Genomic DNA, 18,485 nt, shown 5'->3' with positions numbered 1-18,485 from the left:
TGCGGTGGCCCGTGCCTTTCCAGTGGCCCTCCATCCAACCACCCAGTCGTCGGACGAAGTGGGGAGGGATCATTGCGTTTTCTTTCACAAACCCTAACCCCCCTAACCCCTAACCCTAACCCAGACTAAGACAAGTATTTAAACAATAAGGTTAAGTGTGTAAATGAAGGGCATCATATACATGGGGAGTGGCCAAAAGTGCTGTCTCAGGGCCTCCTGGGGGCAAGCTGGTCACTTCTCAAGGACAGAAGGAGGAGGACTGAGACGGGGAAGGGAAATGGGGACTGAGCATGACGTGCGGTGGCCCGTGCCTTTCCAGTGGCCCTCCATCCAACCACCCAGTCGTCGGACGAAGTGGGGAGGGATCATTGCGTTTTCTTTCACAAACCCTAACCATGGGGGTCTTTACTTTTCATTTCCCAACCCCCACTCACATGGGGAACCCTCATGTTTGTTATGTTACTAACATTATTAAGACCACACGCAAAACTATTTAAAAACACAAAGGAATACACAAAAACACATCACATATCTTTAAAAACATCAAAAATCTTGATTTCAATTTTTTCACATTAGTTAAAATTTCTTTTCAATGTTTCATACGGTTGTAAATAGTTAAAAATAATTTTTCCTGTTTGAAGCATTGTTTATCTTCAAAACATGTAAAAATTCATGTCTACAAATGTAAATAAAAGCACCAAAAATGAATAAGCAACAAAGAAATTAAAAAACCATTAAAAAACACCAAAAAAACCATTTAAAATCATTTCATAAAATACTAAAAACAATTTAAAACACAGTTTTATCTACAACATTTAGTGTGGTTAAAAAGATTAAAAAATACGTTAAAAACAATTTTGTATTATTTGACTATGTACGTATTTTCCATTTTCTGTGTTTTTTCATTATTATAGGCAAGGCTGCATAACTTTAAAACATCAGTTCATTGAAAACTGCATTTTTAGTTTAGTTCGTCAGAGGCTATATAAGGAGAGGAGTGCTGAACACCCTCATTCTAGCCCTGACAGCCAAAGGAGCAACATCTCCAGATTATTCACAGCAGCCACTTTTTCTGTTTGTACCGCATGTGCCCTGGCCTGAAGAAGACCCTGCGGGGTCGAAACGTTGCCCCGGGCACACTACCATTTGGCCTATTTTGAATTTATTAAAAATTAATCAGTTTTTCTTTATTTTTTTTTAAAACAAACGCTTTCTTTTTTTTCTCATTATTATTTTTTTGCACTATAAATTAGATACATTATCATTCATACCTACATTCATAAATAACAAACAAACAAAATTTATTAAATTATAATACCAAAGGCTGCATCATCCACACAAAACTTTATTATTAGATAACAAAGGCTTCATCACAGACAAGACAATAATGGTCTACCTGGATGAGGATCAGGATTGGATCCCTGTACGGTACCGGGGACGGCGTCTTGTGCCTGGTGGCCGTAACAGGCAGTGGAGTAGCGGGAGGGCCCAAGGGAAGGACCGTGCACCTCCGCGTCCCTTCGGGGGCCGGAACACTTTTCCTCTCCCTAACCCTGCTTTGTAAAAAGCCCCAACAGTCCATTCGCACACACCTGAGCAGAGTGTGCCTGAAAGACTGCACACCACAGGAATGTGAGGAAGAAGCTTCCAGAGCCATTGCTTCACAGAAGCTGTTTTCTAATGAAGGTAGAGTCTGGAACTTCTCAGAGCTCCAGGAGTACTGCAAGGATGAAGAATCTTGCATTAAACTCTGCACTCGCCTTCAAACACGTGGATTTATCATCACGAACAGTCCCCAAGCGTGTTCGACAGTCGTGCCAACAGCGAGGTATGATGACCTTATTGCCACTTCCACATATTGGATGACACATACAAACTTTCAATAATGTCTTACCTCTGTCACATTTGCAATAGGTCTGATAAGAAGGAAATTCTTGCCGTGGCCAAGAAGGATATTGAATATTTCCACACAAGACTTTCAGGCGGTGATTGCATCCCCACATTTGCAATGACTACCTTCAGACAGTACTGCGAGGCCATCCTGATTTTACAACATGGACTGACAGCAAATGCTGTTCAAGAACTTTGTGTAAGTGCGTCACCAACAACAAAAGTGCACGATAAGTGAAATGATGTCTCTCATATTGAAAGGGCCCCCCTCCAGTAATGAGATATGACTCACGAAAGATTGTCACACTCATACTAGTCATTATTGTGTACTGTCCATCCCTAGCCAACTTTGTGTTTCCATATTATCCTACCAGACACACCGTGAATCCATCTTGTTGTTATACGTCTCCTTATACGCCTCTCGTGCATGGTTATCGTTATGCTGAAATTCTTGAAGTCTCTCTCGAGCTCGCCTGCTAGCCACACCAGCATACGTGGGCCGGACCGGTTTCCATGTCGCTGCCCCGATTGACAGACGTCCCTCGGCGCTCTCTCTCTCCCGGCTGTTTATCCCTTTTTCCACGTTGTATCCTCTCGCTTGCAGGTCATTAGCAGCCTCCTCCGCGTTGCCATAAGTTTTCACTCCATTTGGCCAGTGGATTCGCATCTTGCTGAGAGGAGTCTGGAAGCGGATGCCTTCTTTCTTTAATATCTTTTTGATATTCACGTACGCTTTACGTTCTTGCACCATTCTCGCCGAGTAGTCGTGGTCAAAATAAACCCTGCTTCCGTCCAGAGTGACTATTTTCTTTTCCCATGCCTTTTTAAGTATCATCTCTTTAGTTGTGAATTGTTGGAAATTGACAACGACTGACCTTGGGGGGAGACCCGCTGCCGGTTTCGGGGTTAATGCTCGGTGTGCGCGTTGAATCTGGAGGTTGATGTTAATATTAAGCTCCTCTCTGAGCCAGGCTTCCAGAAACTGGGTCAGCGATTCTGCCTTAGATTCGGCTCCCTCTTGTATTCCGTAGATCCGCAGATTGTTACGTCTGGATCGGAGTTCCAAGTCATCCAATTTGGTCATCATCGCTTTTTGTTCTCTCATTAGTTCTGTCAGGGTTTGATTGGCCTCGTGGCTCCACGTCTCCATTTCTTCCGTGCGCGTCAGCGCAGCTTCTAATTTCCCTTCTTGTTCTTTAAGTTCTGTAGTCATGCTCTTAAACTTCTGGTCGATATTTTCTTTGAATTTAGACAGTTCGTGTCTCATTTGGCCAGTAATTTCTTCTTTGAACGTCGTGAAGTCTGATTTCAATTCATTTTGGAGTGATTGAATTTGTTTGCTAATACAATCCAGTCCGTTTTGAAGCGCGGCCATATTAGCTTCAGGTGCTAGCTTGTCCTCGTTGTTCGGATGTTTTATGTCTTTACCTTGGGTGTCCGTAGTTTTTTTATTCTTTGCTTTTGTTGTCCCTCCGCTCATCTTCCAAAGTTGTTCTGTCTCACGCTTCAATTCGTGTTTTAGCGGAGTTTATCTACTTGGCTTACGGGAGCTCTGTACTTATGCGACCATACTGCTCTACCGCCACACCGGAAGTCCAGGAGACAATACTTTTCATTGCCCTGAAGGACATCGCAGTTGGTGAGGAGGTGTTATGGGACTATGGAGTAACTCGGAAATCTTATGGTGGTGAAGGGGAAGACTTGGAGTGGCTGGACAGCTGACTTAGATTTTATCTGTTCTTTTCCTCTTCTCTTTGCATGGGCTTTTTTATGCAGTGGTTTTATTCTTAGAAAACACAGCTGTTTTTACATTTGTTTTGTTTTAATTTACGTATTGAAATAAAGTGTCATGTTTCCAAATTTCACTCTGCTTCAAATTGTATTATTTACGTTCACCGTTTCGTGTTTTATTGATACAGTAGGAGAAAATATAATAAAATAAAATAATAAGAAAATAGTAAGGAGCAAAATATTAGAGAGACATGGTAAAAGAGAAAAGATGACTAAATATATATGTATCTATAAATATAAATATATGTACACTAGTGATTAAATAAGAAAATCTTGAAAAGAAATATGACGGGAGGGCAGATGGGATATTGCACAGGAATGAGCAGCAGAAAATTACAGTATTGCACTTTTAAATATAAATATCAATGACAATAAAGTGGAGTGACCAGTGCAGATTAAACATTACATGTATTATGAAACAGATGGTTTGGCGACAGTGGTCCAGGTAAATGCTACATGGACACCTGATCAGAGGACAAGGGCTTAAAAGGTGTCTGTGTGTCTGTATGTTTATATAATTGTACATAGGACAGATAGCTGCATCGATATGTTGCTCATCAATGACCAGCAATTAAGGGAGAGATACCAAATGACAGTTTGCACAAAGATGGCATTACATCCCAAGCCTCCACCGTCCCAGTAACAACAGATTACCATGGAGAATATGGTTTTCAGCTGAGATTTCAGAAGGGTGGTAAAGCAAAGATAAATACATAAATAAATAAATAAAAAATAAAAACAATAATGAAAATGTCATTCTGCCTAATTCAAAATTTCCTAAAACCATACTGGCTGATCAGTTACTGTACAGTGAGATACCGTTTTCTTACTCAAGCACATAAAGGTTGGCTAGATTATAAGAGCAAAAGGTGAGCAGTGAAGCTGTTAGCGTGTTACTTGAAATCATAGCAAATGCACTTTATAAAATAAATAACTAAAGGTTTTTCAGAAATTATTACATAGAATAACAAAGCCATACTTTTACATATACTGAAAACAAAAAACGCTTTATCTTAAATGTACATAGTATCAGGGTAGGGGAGCTTGAAAGGAGCATGAAGGGTTTATATTCTCTATTTATTGGTCCTTTCCCAGCGGAAGCAAAGTTAAATCCTGTTACTGTTCAGCTGGTTCTGCCTATTAAGGTGAAGATGCATAATATTTTTCATGTCTCCCAGGTGAGGTGAGTTTGTGCAGAAATAAGTTGACAACCGCTGTAGTGTGTGACAGAATTATTATATCTTTCAATTATTGTTTATTCTGTTCATTATATCAGCTACTGTTCTACCAGATCTGAGAAACATGTTTTGTCGTGTGTGACAGAGAGAGAGAGAGAGTGACACTTGCTGTGTATTTAAAAAACAAACGCTCAAACAAACGAAAGAGAATGACAGAGGCAGAAGGCGATTGTACCGTTTGTGGCAACAGACGACTCGTTACTCTCCCCTTGTACAGTGCCTCCTGAAGGCATGTGTGGACCAGGAGATGACGCAGTGCTCCAAAGGCCTGGTTCTGCTGTCCCTCTACACCTCTTACTTTTTCAGTTAATCCACTTTTGTCCCATCCTCTCCTGGCTTTTTAACCCCTAACCCTGACCTTCGGGGTCCATGCTCCCAAATTTGATTTCCCCTAACACCTTGTTTTCCCTAACCCTTTTGGACTCTTTGGTTGTGTTCCCTAGGAACACATAAGCCCTCACGCCACGTCAAGGCAGAGTCCATGTGAGGGTAGTTTTTTGTTTTTTTGTTTTTTTTTTGGGGGGGGGGGAGGGATTTTGGAACATTTAACTTTTTTTTTCGTTTTAACTCACAAATGTTTACAAAAATAACATATATTATTTTCATCTCAACAATGATTTTTTTAACAGAACATGATGTCAAAAACAGAATTATCAGATGTTTACAAAGCTAACATTTATTGTTTGATTACAAGAATTAAGTTTTCAAAGCAAACAAGGTAAAATGAACAATTTTGGAAACATGTTTACAACCGTAACATGGTATCACACTCGTGTAACATGGAAAAAATCAAAACTTAGTTAAAAAAAAAAAAAAGACAATAAGTTTTTCATCACATCATAACTTGAAAAAGCACTGGATTGGTGAATTCTGTAACACCGATTCTTTATTTGTCCAACTTTGACACCAAGTGCAGTCTTTTCTTGACAAATGCCTGGTAAGACCGGGCTGACAAGCCTGCAGCCTTGCAATCCCGCACATACTGTGCATATGCATTCTTTACCCTGACTGAAGGGTCCGTGTTCACAAAGCTTATCTCTATTTCTGACCAACGCCTGCTGACATTGGCAGGGATGAACACTGCGCTTGTGCTCACAACCTGAGGCTCTTCATCCTCCAGCAGGACGGGAAGTTCCACGTGATCAAGCTCCAGTTGCAGTGTTGGAGGCTTCTTCTTTGGATGCACTGGATGGATCACCATACGATATGGGATGTCGTAGTACAGTTTGTACAGGGTGAATCCAAACGTATGCTGACATGGAGATGTAGACAGAATCTTACATTTCTGAAGGTCCGCTTGACTGACCTTTAGCTCGAGTAGCAGATCCTTGAATTTCTCAAAAGATATGAAATCCCGGTTCATCAGGAGGCCAACTGAACTCACCAGAATGAGAATTTTCTTCTGAGTTTCAGGATCGGTCTGTTTTGGAAGCCTTTTCAGTACATTGACCAACCATGGCATGCCATGTTCCTTGTATCTGTCAAGATTCCGGGCATAGCAAAGCGAACGTCGCTCCATCTCCATTGAAATATCTCCAACCATGGCTGATGACCGTGCCTCCACCGAAGGCTGTTGGTCATCGTTGTGGACTTCAACAAAGTCAACGAAGTTCCAAGTTGCCTTACGGGTTCCCCGGAGATCACGAAATTTCAAGTCGGGGAACCACCTGATCTTCATTTCAACGAAGCCAGCCTTCAGGCATTCTTGAACATCTTTGCCACAATCTTCAATGAGCACCCTGGCCCTGGAGAAGGTGAAAGGTGTTGGAAAAGAGTCCCTTATGGCGAGGTTCTCAACCAATGCGGAGAGGTTGACGTGTCCCTTCAAATTCTCAGAGCACTTGGCTCCCTGGAGCGCAGCGACGGGGATCTCTTCATTTCGCCGAAAAACGTCTTGCAGCAGAAGGAGGAGAAGTGAGGGACCAATTACGGCAGGCTCACACCCCATGTTACATGTGAGGGAAAACACCCTGTGAACTCGAAGAACCTGTAGGGGATCCTTGGTCCAGTGTAACAAAGGGGGAGGTGTGTCCTCAATTGCTGGCCCAGTTGCAGGACCAAGCGCCATGAAGCCCCGGACATGTGTGGCACTGAATTCATGCCGAGAACTTGTGCCCAGAGCAGAGGAATACACAATGTCAACGTTAGACAAGGGGTGTCCATGGAATGCCTCTTCTAGTGCTATTTCTAGCTGAAAGGCTCTCCACGTGGGCAGGAACCCACCTTTGCCCTCGTGCTGTTGGCCCAGCTGCCAGAGCTCCTCAACCATGTGGGTTAGACACTGCGAAAGGACAGACTGGAGGCTTAACTCTTCCTCCTTCCATTGGAAAGGTACGAGCATTGGGACGTTCTCCAATAACCTTTGGATGTTAGGAATCCGGAAGAGTGAGCAGGAATGGGTTCCTTCAGTACTCCTAAATCCTCTTCATCCAGCCCCTGGACCATCTCAATGCGCAAGGGGTAGTTGCATTTGGACTTGATGGCAAGGTCCCGCATGTGGATTAGATTAGATTAGATTAGATAGAACTTTATTAATCCCTCGGGTGGGTTCCTCTGGGAAATTCGATTTCCAAAAAAGCACAGCATCGACAGAAGTTACAGAATATTTTTTTTATATATATATATATATATATATATATATATATATATATATATATATATATATATATATATATACACACAGAGACAATATAAATAAAATATACCAAGGGGATAAATAGAATAAATAGGAATAAAAAATAAAAATACAAGTGAATTGCACATTTCAAGTATTGAGGTCTATTGCACTGTTGACTATTTACAAAAGTATTGCACAAAAGGTATTGCACAGTGAGGTGAAGAGGCACTACAGCTTAGTTGTTCCCCCCTCCTTTGTCCTCCTGTTTCCCCTCCCTCTCCCCTCCAGAGAGGAGTTAAACAGTCTGATGGCGTGTGGGACAAAGGAGTTTTTAAGTCTGTTAGTTCTTGTCTTGGGGAGAAGCAACCTGTCACTGAACAGACTCTTCTGGTTGTTAATGGCCGTGTGCAGAGGATGCCTGGCATTGTCCATAATGTCCATCAGTTTCTTTAATGTTCTTTTCTCTGCCACTGTCACCAGAGTGTCCAGCTTCATGCCGACCACAGAGCTAGCCCTCCTGATTAGTTTCTCCAGCCTGGATGAGTCCTTCTTTGCTGTGCTGCTCCCCCAGCACACCACAGCATAGAAAAGTACTCCAGCAACCACCGACTGGTAAAACATCCTCAGGAGCTTCCTGCAGATGTTAAAAGACCTCAGCCTCCTGAGGAAGTACAGTCGGCTTTGGGCTTTTTTATACAGGTGCTCTGTGTTGCATGACCAGTCCAGTTTATTGTCCACCCACAGCCCGAGGTACTTGTACTTGTTGACCACCTCCACCCCCTCTATCTGAACCGGTAGTGGACCTGCTCTAGACCTCCCGAAGTCCACAACCAGTTCCTTAGTCTTTGAGGTTTGAGTTGCAGGTGGTTTGTGTGACTCCATGCGACAAAGTTCCTCACCAGACTTCTGTACTCCTCTTCCTGATCATTCCAGATACACCCCATGATGGCTGTGTCGTCTGCAAACTTCTGAATGTGGCATAATTCAGAGTTGTAGCAGAAGTCAGAGGTGTACAGGGTGAAGAGAAGAGGGGACAGCACAGTTCCCTGTGGTGCTCCTGTGCTGCTGACCACAGTGTCAGACGTGATGTCCTTCAGCCTGACGTACTGTGGTCTGTCGGTGAGGTAGTCGGAGATCCAAGCCAACAGGCAGGGGTCCACCTCCATCCTGTTCAGTTTTTCCTGAAGCATACAGGGCCGGATGGTATTAAAGGCACTGGAAAAGTCAAGAAACAGGATCCTGACCGTGCCTTTTCCCCCATCCAGGTGTGAGTGGGCTCTGTGTAGGAGGTACAGGATGGCATCCTCCACTCCGACACCCGCCTTGTATGCAAACTGTAGTGGGTCCTGGGCATGTTGTACCTGTGGTCGGAGGAGGTTGAGGAAGAGCCGCTCTAGGGTCTTCATAAGATGTGACGTAGTAATCCTCCGCACGCGTGTGAATAGCTTTCTGGTAGTTGGGGTGGCTCAGCCCACAATTCACTATCAACCCACTTACTGGGTGTCGGAAAGTTGATTGATAGTGGGTGTGTGGACTGGCCACGTAAAACTGCCAAAAGGTGACAAACGGCAGTCTGGCAATTTTAGCCAAAGCTGGAGCAACATCCAGCCCATGTTGATCCAGCACTGTCTGAAAGTTTGCACACTCGTGCATGGACATGGCGGTGAAAAGTTTTGCTCTTGGCCCAACCAACAACTGTAAACCAGCTCTAGACCAAAAAAATTGGGTGTTGGTGTCATCTGGAATCAAATTGCACGCCACATGCAGAGAACACCGAACGATGTTCTGGAAATCCGTGATTTTGGATAAAATGAGTGGTTCACGTGACTTTTGGCCAAACTTGTAAACAAAAAAATGGAGATCCAATGTCGGATGTTCATGCAACAAATCCTTGGACTGGTCAATAGTGCAAAGCACGAACTCTTGATCCTGAGGTAGGACATTCATGTACCCTTTGTTCTGCAGGACTGTCTTCTGTACAGAGGGTCGATCAAGATCTCCCACTGGGAGGGTTCTAAGACTCTCCACAAAGTTGACCATCATACCATTGATGAGTTCAATGGTTTCTGTGAGAAAATATCCCGGGGACTGAAAGGCTTTGTCCACCCTAACAAGGGATCTGGGAATTGCAACAACATGCAATTTAAATCCTTCGTCCAGCTCAATAAGGTCGATGCCTCGAACCTTGTGTAGCACTTCCAGGCCTTGCATGGAAAACTTGGTTAGATCAAAATGTTTCTTGATTAAATGCTAAGAATTGCGCAGTTGTTGGATTCGGTAGAGAGAAAGGTTGAACTTTGAAAACAACAGCTTCAACCTTTCCAGCCATTTCAGTTCGATTACGATGCCATCAAAATCGAACTCAGCATCTAGTTGCTCATCAGCATTGTCAACAGTACTAGCCTGCAGAGGAATGAGGATCTCTGGGTCAGTAAGGAAATCTGAAACACTGGAGGAACTCAAAAATGCTGTGGCCAAATCATCCATGTTCTCCCTAGCAACATCCTCCATGGCTGGTGGAATCTGGTAAGTAAAAAGAAAAAAATTGGGTAAGTACACACAATAAAATCAGGTAACACACACACAGCAGGTAAGTGTACACTGTGTTGTGGTTTGCAGTGTTTTGTGTTGTTTTCACTTTAAATTTGTAAAAGGAAAAAGCTGAAAATTTAAATAGTTGAAAGTTTAAATGTGAATAGTTGATTTTTTTTTTTATATGATTTATTTATTACATTTTATGTAGAGTGAATGAATAAAAGTATATTTACGGTGGCCCCTAGAGACAAAGCACATACAAACTTCAAATCACGTACGAACTCTGAAGCATGTACAAAGTCCAAAATACGTAAAAACACGTAAAAACTCCAAAACACATGAAAACACATAAAAATTCAGAAGCACGTAAAAACTCAAAACACGTACAAAAGACAACAGAAGTTGAATAAATAAAAGTATATTTACGGTGGCCCCTAGAGACAAAGCACATACAAACTTCAAATCACGTACGAACTCTGAAGCATGTACAAAGTCCAAAACACGTACAAACTCAAAAACACGTAAAAACTCCAAAACACATGTAAACACGTAAAAACTCAGAAGCACGTAACAACTCAGAAGCACATAAAAACTCAAAACACGTACAAAAGACAACAGAAGTGCTCCAGGATAGCCGGAAATCCCATCACTAACACACACACACACACACACACCCGTTTTTACTACCTGGTGGGACCACCTGATTGAGAGGGTGCTGGTGGGATCCACCTTTTCTACGTGGTTTAGAAAATTAATTTTAATTGCTAAATTCATGTAAATTTTTTGTAAAGAGGACAATCACTTAAAATATTAAAAACACTCACATGGAGAAAAAACCCCTGAATTTTGCTATTCCCGTGGGGACCCTCCTGTATTTTAAATGAGAAACTTTGTTTTTCACCAGAAATAATTAACATTTCCTACCATGTACAGCAGCTGTGCTGAAACTGTTAACTCAACCGCACTTAAACTTCTCAAACCAAACAATTGTCGTGTTTAAACTCTTTATTTATACACATGGCACCTCAATATTAGCAAATGGCAGAGTTTAATTTCAAAATAAAAGGCCAAGTGTTGAATTTATTCAAAATTTAAACAATGTAAAAACAGCCATGAACATTTTTTTAACTGACCTTCAATGCAAAATGAAATGAAAAAGTTCTGCTGTACACAAATGCAAAGAAAACAATCAATTTTGTTTACACCAGGCCAGCTGTGTGTAAACTAAACAAGCTTTAACATGAAAAAAGGAACAAACAAAACAAACAGCCCACGAAATGTGCAGGTATGCATTTGACCCCAAAACTTAGTCTTTTAGCACTGTTGCGCTTCAGTGCTGTTATTTTGTTTTTAACATAATACTTCACCGCTTTCCATGTCCTATTTTCCAGTTCTTTTGGTGAAGCTTCAATGCATGAAACACAATCCGCCTTTCCAGGGACTTTCCCACTCTCTATGAAGCTTTTTAATGTTTTTTCTACGGCACGGGTCTCCACAGCTGACCAGCTTCTCTTCTGTGAAGCTCCTGAGAACACACAAAGGTATTAATAGGTCTGTAATCATTTTAATTGAAGGGGCACTCAAGTACACTGCACAACATTACAAGCAGTAAAATACAGAAAAACAGTGACACTGCTGTTATGTTTGTAGATTGAAAGCAAATATAAACCAATGAGTCTCAAGTGAGGATTTGAAAAGAGAATGTGAAGTGATATTTCTGATGTTAGTGATTTCCAGAGCACAGTGGTTAGACGGGTGTGAGGGACAGACAAGCAAATAGGAAACTCAACAAGTGAAAATACAACATGCCAGCAAGTGAAATAAAAAGTAACCCCCATTTATTTTTGCCACTTCAGAGGAGGTATCGTACTGCATGTAAATATCTCAAAAGTGACAAACGTCCCCATATGGCAGGGGTGTCAAACTCCAGTCCTCGAGGGCCAGTATCCTGTTTGTTTTCCAACGAGCCTGCCCTTGTAGCTTCTTATTGGCAAAGCACACCTGATCCAGGTAATCAGCAGCAGGTAGGGCAAGAATATCTCAAAAACAAGCAGGATACTGGGCCCTCGAGGACTGGAGTTTGACACCTGTGCTGTATGGTGTTATACAAATGCTGGAGGAACAATGAAATCATTAAACAGATTTACAGTCCCCTGCAAAAAATTTGGACAGTTAGGCCTAGTTCTTCTTTTTGAGTCACCTAAAGAGGTTTGATTTCCTTTGGGTTTGACTTCAAAGATAAATATCAGACCGCAGATTTTCCTATCAGGATTTCAGGTTTTTACATCTATACCTGATGAACAATTTAAAAGATCAAAGTTTGTTTAAACCCACCCATTTTTCATGCAAGCAAACATATTGAACAGAAAGAATTAACATTGAATAAAGTAAATAACACGTAATAGTTCACTGCATAATAATTGATGTCGGCCCTGAGAAAAAACAACAACAAAAAAACATATTGGTGGATCTTTAGTTTAAACAAACAATATCATCTAAGTTGATTGTCTGAGCCAGATGTAAATAACTGGAAATAAAAGCTGGTAAATCTCTTGTCTGATTCTCATTTTTAAAGTTGAACCTACACTAAATATTTTTGTCCACCTAAAAACCAAACCCCCCCCCCCAAAAAAAAAAAAAAAAAAAAACCAATATCGCCATAACTCTTGAGGTGCACATGTGTTGTAAAAATACCTTTCACAGGAGTATCATTGTCTGACTCCATCATCCATGGTGTGACCAAAGAGCCTGTTTTTAAAAATAAATAAATGAATGAATAAGAAACTTCTCTCCAGACAGCTTAGACATTGACTATGTCTGCACTACTAATATCTCAAGTTACATAAAGGTAAACAAAATGAAACCGAAATCTATAAAGTTAATTTTACAAAGAAATCTTTACATGTTAACACCGACTGCTAGACTGATCTAGCACAGTTGATAACTTTTTTCGTTTTTTTTTTTTTTTTGTTTGTTTTTTTTTTTTTAATACTGGCGATGACTTTCCCACTGTAGTCATCAAATATGGCTGTCCAAGAACTTCTAATGCAGGGGTGTCAAACTCAAATACACAGTGGGCCAAAATTCAAAACTGGAATAAAGTTGCGGGCTAACATTAATATTTATTGAAATATATTTATTCCTCCAGATATAAGAATGAATCTTTTCTTATGGACTCAAACACGTTTTGCTGAAAAACTGAATATGGAACAAGCAAAGCTTAATACTAAACAATATATATATTAGCTGTATAATACCAGTAGGCCAGCTCTAATAGTAATTTGGTATGGCTTTGCGGGCCAAATGTAATTAGGTTGCGGGCCAAATTTCGCCCGCGGGCCAGAGTTTGACACCTATGTTCTAATGAGTCAAGTGGGAGCAATCTCAGTAAATGGATGAAAGAGCAAACAATTCAAATGTTAATTAGGTTTTGCAGAATGTGTGTGAGCCTCTAAATGCTGGATTTTGCTTGAAGATGCAGGTATTCTTAGACATCTAAAGATTCTGTGAGCTGAAAGGCTGTCACATATTTCTGGACGATATTGTTTACATTTTTCACTTACAAAATAAAAAAAACAAAAACAAACAAGAAACAAACTATATTATTAGCACAAAATAGCAGGCATTTTTGAGAAGCACTTAAAGTGTAGTATAAAGTTTGTGAAATACCAGTTTTGGAGGGACACTTTTCAGGCTCCACTGTATGCTCTTTTTCATTCGAATTGGTGGTTCCTGGTATTAAAATAAAGAGTATTTTACAAGACATGAGAGAGAAAGAGAAAAGTACTTCTTTTCTTTTGGCTACTCTCTTCAGGGGTCTCCGCAGCAAATCATCTGCCTCCATCTAACCCTTCCTCTGTATCAGTCTCACTCACACCAAGCACCCAAATTTATTTGCAGGGGGAGCAGCAGAAATGAGGGTGGACTCTAAACATTTTCTAAATCTCTGCGCCCCCCCACACCCCGAGCTAGCTGCTGCGAGGTATGCGATGCATTCTGGACAGTCTGCAATCTAAGGAGAAGGGAGGAGGAAAGGCCAATTTAAAGAGAATTGCAGTAGTCCAACCTGGAAGTCACGAATTAATAAGTTTTTCCAGGTCATTATAAGGAATATAGTGCTTAGCCTTAGAAATGAGGCGCCGCTGATGAAAACTAGACCTCACTACAGCAGACACTTACTTGTCAAATTGAAATGAGCTATCCAGTAATATGCCCAAATTACTGGCATACCAGGGAGGAGGGAAAAAAAGGATGGAGTGTCCAGGCTAGCATGTACATGGTCTGTAATTCTGGCCCTGAGACGGACGTGACGGACACTTCTTTCTCGCTTCAGTTTCTTGTGGAGATTAGGGAGGGGTAGGTAGGAGAAGCTGAAGGACGAGTCCAGTTGTGGTAGATTAGTGCTGCCCACACTCCAGCAGTGGTCGGACCGAAACGAATGGTAAGAATGAAGATTTAAAAGTGTTTGCCTGTCATATGTAATCAGTGCACAACCACTAGATAAACAAACAACTAGAAAAGTAAAGATAAAAAAAATAAATAAATAAATAAATAAATAAACAAAAAAAACCCAAAACAGTGCCAAGGTACGTAAGTGAAGGTAAAGGAAAAAGGGAGGGTAAAAAACAATGGCGAGACAGACACAACCGAGGATGGCAAGCCAAGCACACCGGCACCATTACCCCAGCCTATAGTGGCCTGAATTTGGAGAAAGATGAATGGTGATGATAGGCCTTCTTAATGTGATCTGTTAGCATGTGTTAGATACCTGATTCAAAGCTGCAACTGTCTGACTCCATGTTCTGCTTTTCTTGGGGTGTTGAAGATCCTGCTGGGACACACAGGGGGAAAAGTGTAAAGTATAGCCTGGATATTTAGAAACAATGGTCAGTATTTTGTCTGTAGATTCTCCAGTCAGCTGTTGGTTTCTTTTGGATGTTGATGATCCTTTGTAAATAAAAAGATGCTGCAATGAATTGCTGAATTTGGACATGGAATTAAAAATTCTTTGTTACTTGGCAAAGTTTAAAAAATTAATTAAACTTGAAACATTGATATTGAAATGATCTTTACTTAGAAAATGCAAAATTGCTTCATCAAAAGCATAAATCTAGTAATTTTAGACATTAACTCATTCACTGCCATTGACGTCTATAGACGTCAATTGAAAGCATACGTTGACTCATGGCTGGCAGTGAATGAGTTAAGTGTTTATCAAGTGTGCCATAATCAAAATTGGTTTTAAATGGAAAGTTTGCACTATAAAATTCATATATAACGGAATGACATTGAATTGTAAAATTGAATCATTAACTTGTGAATCAAATTGTTTCAGTATGTTGGCAGTGAAAAACAGCAGTGTTTGTAACCCACCTCCTGGTGAACAAAAAGATGAGTCCCCCTCTGTGTCAGAGACCTCGCTATCAGGACAATCAAGTACTTTCTCTGAAAAATAGGCATAAAAAAGCATTAAAGACAATGACTAAGAATTTACTTTGAAATAAATCACCAGTATTGCCTAATGTTTTTACCATTTGGATCTATTTGGATTTGATCCATGTTCATGCCTTTGTAGTCTGACAGACGGCCTTGTTCCATGGCAATCAGGATTTTGCTGACCTTGGCCAACTGCAGAGTCCCCTCAGGTAGCCTGTAATACTCTCTATGAACTCTTATGTCATGTCCAAGAAAATTTGCAAGTGTATCCATTTCGTTGTCCCTTAAATTTAAAACTGTGGAGAGTGTGGCAACCTGTTTTCTTAGCTTTGTGGAGGACAGAGTTTCTGGATGTTCAGCTCCACAGGCCCTTGCGATCTCTCTAATGGCATCTGATCCTCTTAGGTGAGTCTCTGCCTCAGGCCTTGAAAAGAAAAAGGGGTTCTCATCTGGCACACCACAGACCCGGCGATGAGCAACCAAGATTTCCATGGATGAAAGCATGTCTGGAGTTAGAAGGATGGGAACTTTGCGGTTTCTCTTGCCTCTAATTTCGATCCGTTGAAAGTGCAGGCAGAGCTTTTGCTCGAACTCAGAAAGACCGGTCACAACATCTGACTGAACTCCTGACGTGTCTCTAAGTGTGAATGCACTTAATGGCATCCTTGAAACTTCCCCCTCTCTTCTGCGGTTAAACAGAATGAGCTCACACAGAGTTATCTTAGCTAGCTTGGACCAGTTTTTCTTGTCCGGGTTGTTTCTCACTTCGTTCTGGTATTCTTCTCTGCACTGATCCAGATACATGTGCATCTTTTTCACATCTTCTGTGAAAGGAAGAAGCTGCGGTGTGTTCCATTTATTTTCACTCAGAGTTTGCAGGGCAAGTGATGAAATGCACGCATCCCACTTCTTTTCCAGAAGACTTCTCGTCCTCTTTATGTTTTCAAGAAACTGCTCATCAACATGCTCTGACATCTGTGCCTCACACTCCAGAATATCAGCAATCTTTTTCAAGCTATGACCAAGTTTGAGAGCCAAAGACGGAGTTTTGTAAGTGTTGGTGTCATTATCAAAACCACACACATTTTTTACCATTTCCACAACCACATTGAAGTTGGAGGGTTTAAAAAAGTCCTCCATTCTTTGAAGTTGACCCACTTTTCTTGAAAATCTAACCAGTCTTCCCATCTCTCTCATTTTCTGTCTAATGTATTCATGTTTCGACTTGTCGTGGCCATGCTTAGCGTAAAGCTGCTCTACAAGCTTTATGATTGTTTTCTCCTCTTTTATAACTTGTGAGATCTCATCCTGATGCATCACATTTATTAGTTCCCAAATTTTATGGCTCACGCCTTCTGGTGCAGGCTGTGCGAAGGCACAGATGGACTGAATTCTACTTCTGCCTGGCTTCTGTTTACTGCACTTTTGTGAGAGTCTGCATCGTGACATGTGTCTCCATAATGCTTTCCTTTTGAGTAGTGCCTGACACTGAATACAGTGCATGTAGTCAGATGCATTCACTGGTTTGGAAGCCTGCTGACTTGGGATCAGGGTACCACTTCCTGATTTAAGGACCTCATTATTATGAGCACGATCTCCTTTATTTCTGATGAGATCGAAATGCAGTTTTCTTTCTTTTGATTTCAAAGGGTAGCTTATGGCTTTTGCAACCGCTGTTTCAGAACTGTGTTTCCGCACCAAGTGCCTTGCCATTTTATGGCAACTAATCGGACAATAACAACAATAATGCTTCTTACTGTAAATTCTTCCACCATCCTCCTTTTTCTGCAGCTTCATGACAGACACCTTACCTGTTTTAGTGTCCTTCTCATTCTCTGTGCTCCTGGAGTCTGTGTCTGAGCAAGTAATCGTCCGTTTGGCTCTTTTGGTGTCCTTCTCATTCTCTGTGCTCCTGGAATCTTTGTCTGAGCAAGTAATCGTCCGTTTGGCTCTTTTGGTGTCCTTCTCATTCTCTGTGCTCCTGGAATCTTTGTCTGAGCAAGTAATCGTCCGTTTGGCTCTTTTGGTGTCCTTCTCAGTCTCTGTGCTCCTGGAATCTTTGTCTGAGCAAGTAATCGTCCGTTTGGCTCTTTTGGTGTCCTTCTCATTCTCTGTGCTCCTGGAATCTTTGTCTGAGCAAGTAATCGTCCGTTTGGCTCTTTTGGTGTCCTTCTCAGTCTCTGTGCTCCTGGAGTCTGTGTCTGAGCAAGTAATCGTCCGTTTGGCTCTTTTGGTGTCCTTCTCATTCTCTGTGCTCCTGGAATCTTTGTCTGAGCAAGTAATCGTCCGTTTGGCTCTTTTGGTGTCCTTCTCAGTCTCTGTGCTCCTGGAGTCTGTGTCTGAGCAAGTAATCGTCCGTTTGGCTCTTTTGGTGTCCTTCTCATTCTCTGTGCTCCTGGAATCTTTGTCTGAGCAAGTAATCGTCCATTTGGCTCTTTTCGAAGTCCTGTGAGGTTTTCTTTTCTTTCTTTTCTTTTTCATTGGGCGCTGAGCAGGAACATCAACAGATCCTTCAGAACTGCTTTCCTCCATCAGCTCCTTTGGTGGGACAAATTCATCCTCAGTCCATTCGACGCAACTTGAAAGGATCTCCAATTCATCCGACACCCTGGAGAGCTGATCAAGGTAGTCTTGTGTCAACTGGAAAATATACAATAAAAACCCCACATTGTTCAAATTTTTTGCAGTAGTTTAGGTACAAACAATTAATAGGACCAAATTTCATGTTTGTGCAGCAGTGGCAATTAAAAAAAAAAAATCTTTGAAAATCAAATTCAACATGTCTTTATTCACAATTTAAAATTAAACAATGGCATTTGTAGAAGTCCACAGAAATGACTAAAATGTAAGTTACTTTTCAACTCAAACCCAGGCCAACAATTATTTGACCTTGTATTCTAAGTGTTAAACTTTAAAGCACAACAAAAACAAGGATGTTCAAGTATCAATATAGCATTAACACTCCTGAGTATTTCATG

General features: G+C 41.2%; 1 protein-coding gene across 1 annotated transcript; it reads right to left on the bottom strand.

The window, feature by feature from the left end:
- Positions 1 to 5,550: 5,550 nt before the first annotated feature.
- LOC147310699 (uncharacterized) lies at positions 5,551 to 7,275 on the bottom strand. Its single transcript, XM_086270110.1, has one exon. The coding sequence runs from the start codon at positions 7,258 to 7,260 to the stop codon at positions 5,806 to 5,808; it is 1,455 nt and encodes a 484-aa protein (XP_086126236.1). The 5' UTR covers positions 7,261 to 7,275; the 3' UTR covers positions 5,551 to 5,805.
- Between the last annotated feature and the right edge of the window lie 11,210 nt (positions 7,276 to 18,485).

Source organism: Aulonocara sp. 'chitande type north' Nkhata Bay, linkage group LG17 (genome assembly GCF_057382095.1).
Source record: "Aulonocara sp. 'chitande type north' Nkhata Bay isolate Kocher_YH1m ecotype deep benthic linkage group LG17, A_spYH_male_GT1.1, whole genome shotgun sequence".
Lineage (NCBI taxonomy): Eukaryota > Metazoa > Chordata > Actinopteri > Cichliformes > Cichlidae > Aulonocara > Aulonocara sp. 'chitande type north' Nkhata Bay.
The sequence above is the reverse complement of the archived record's forward strand: the minus strand, read 5'-3'. Positions and strand labels throughout refer to the sequence as shown.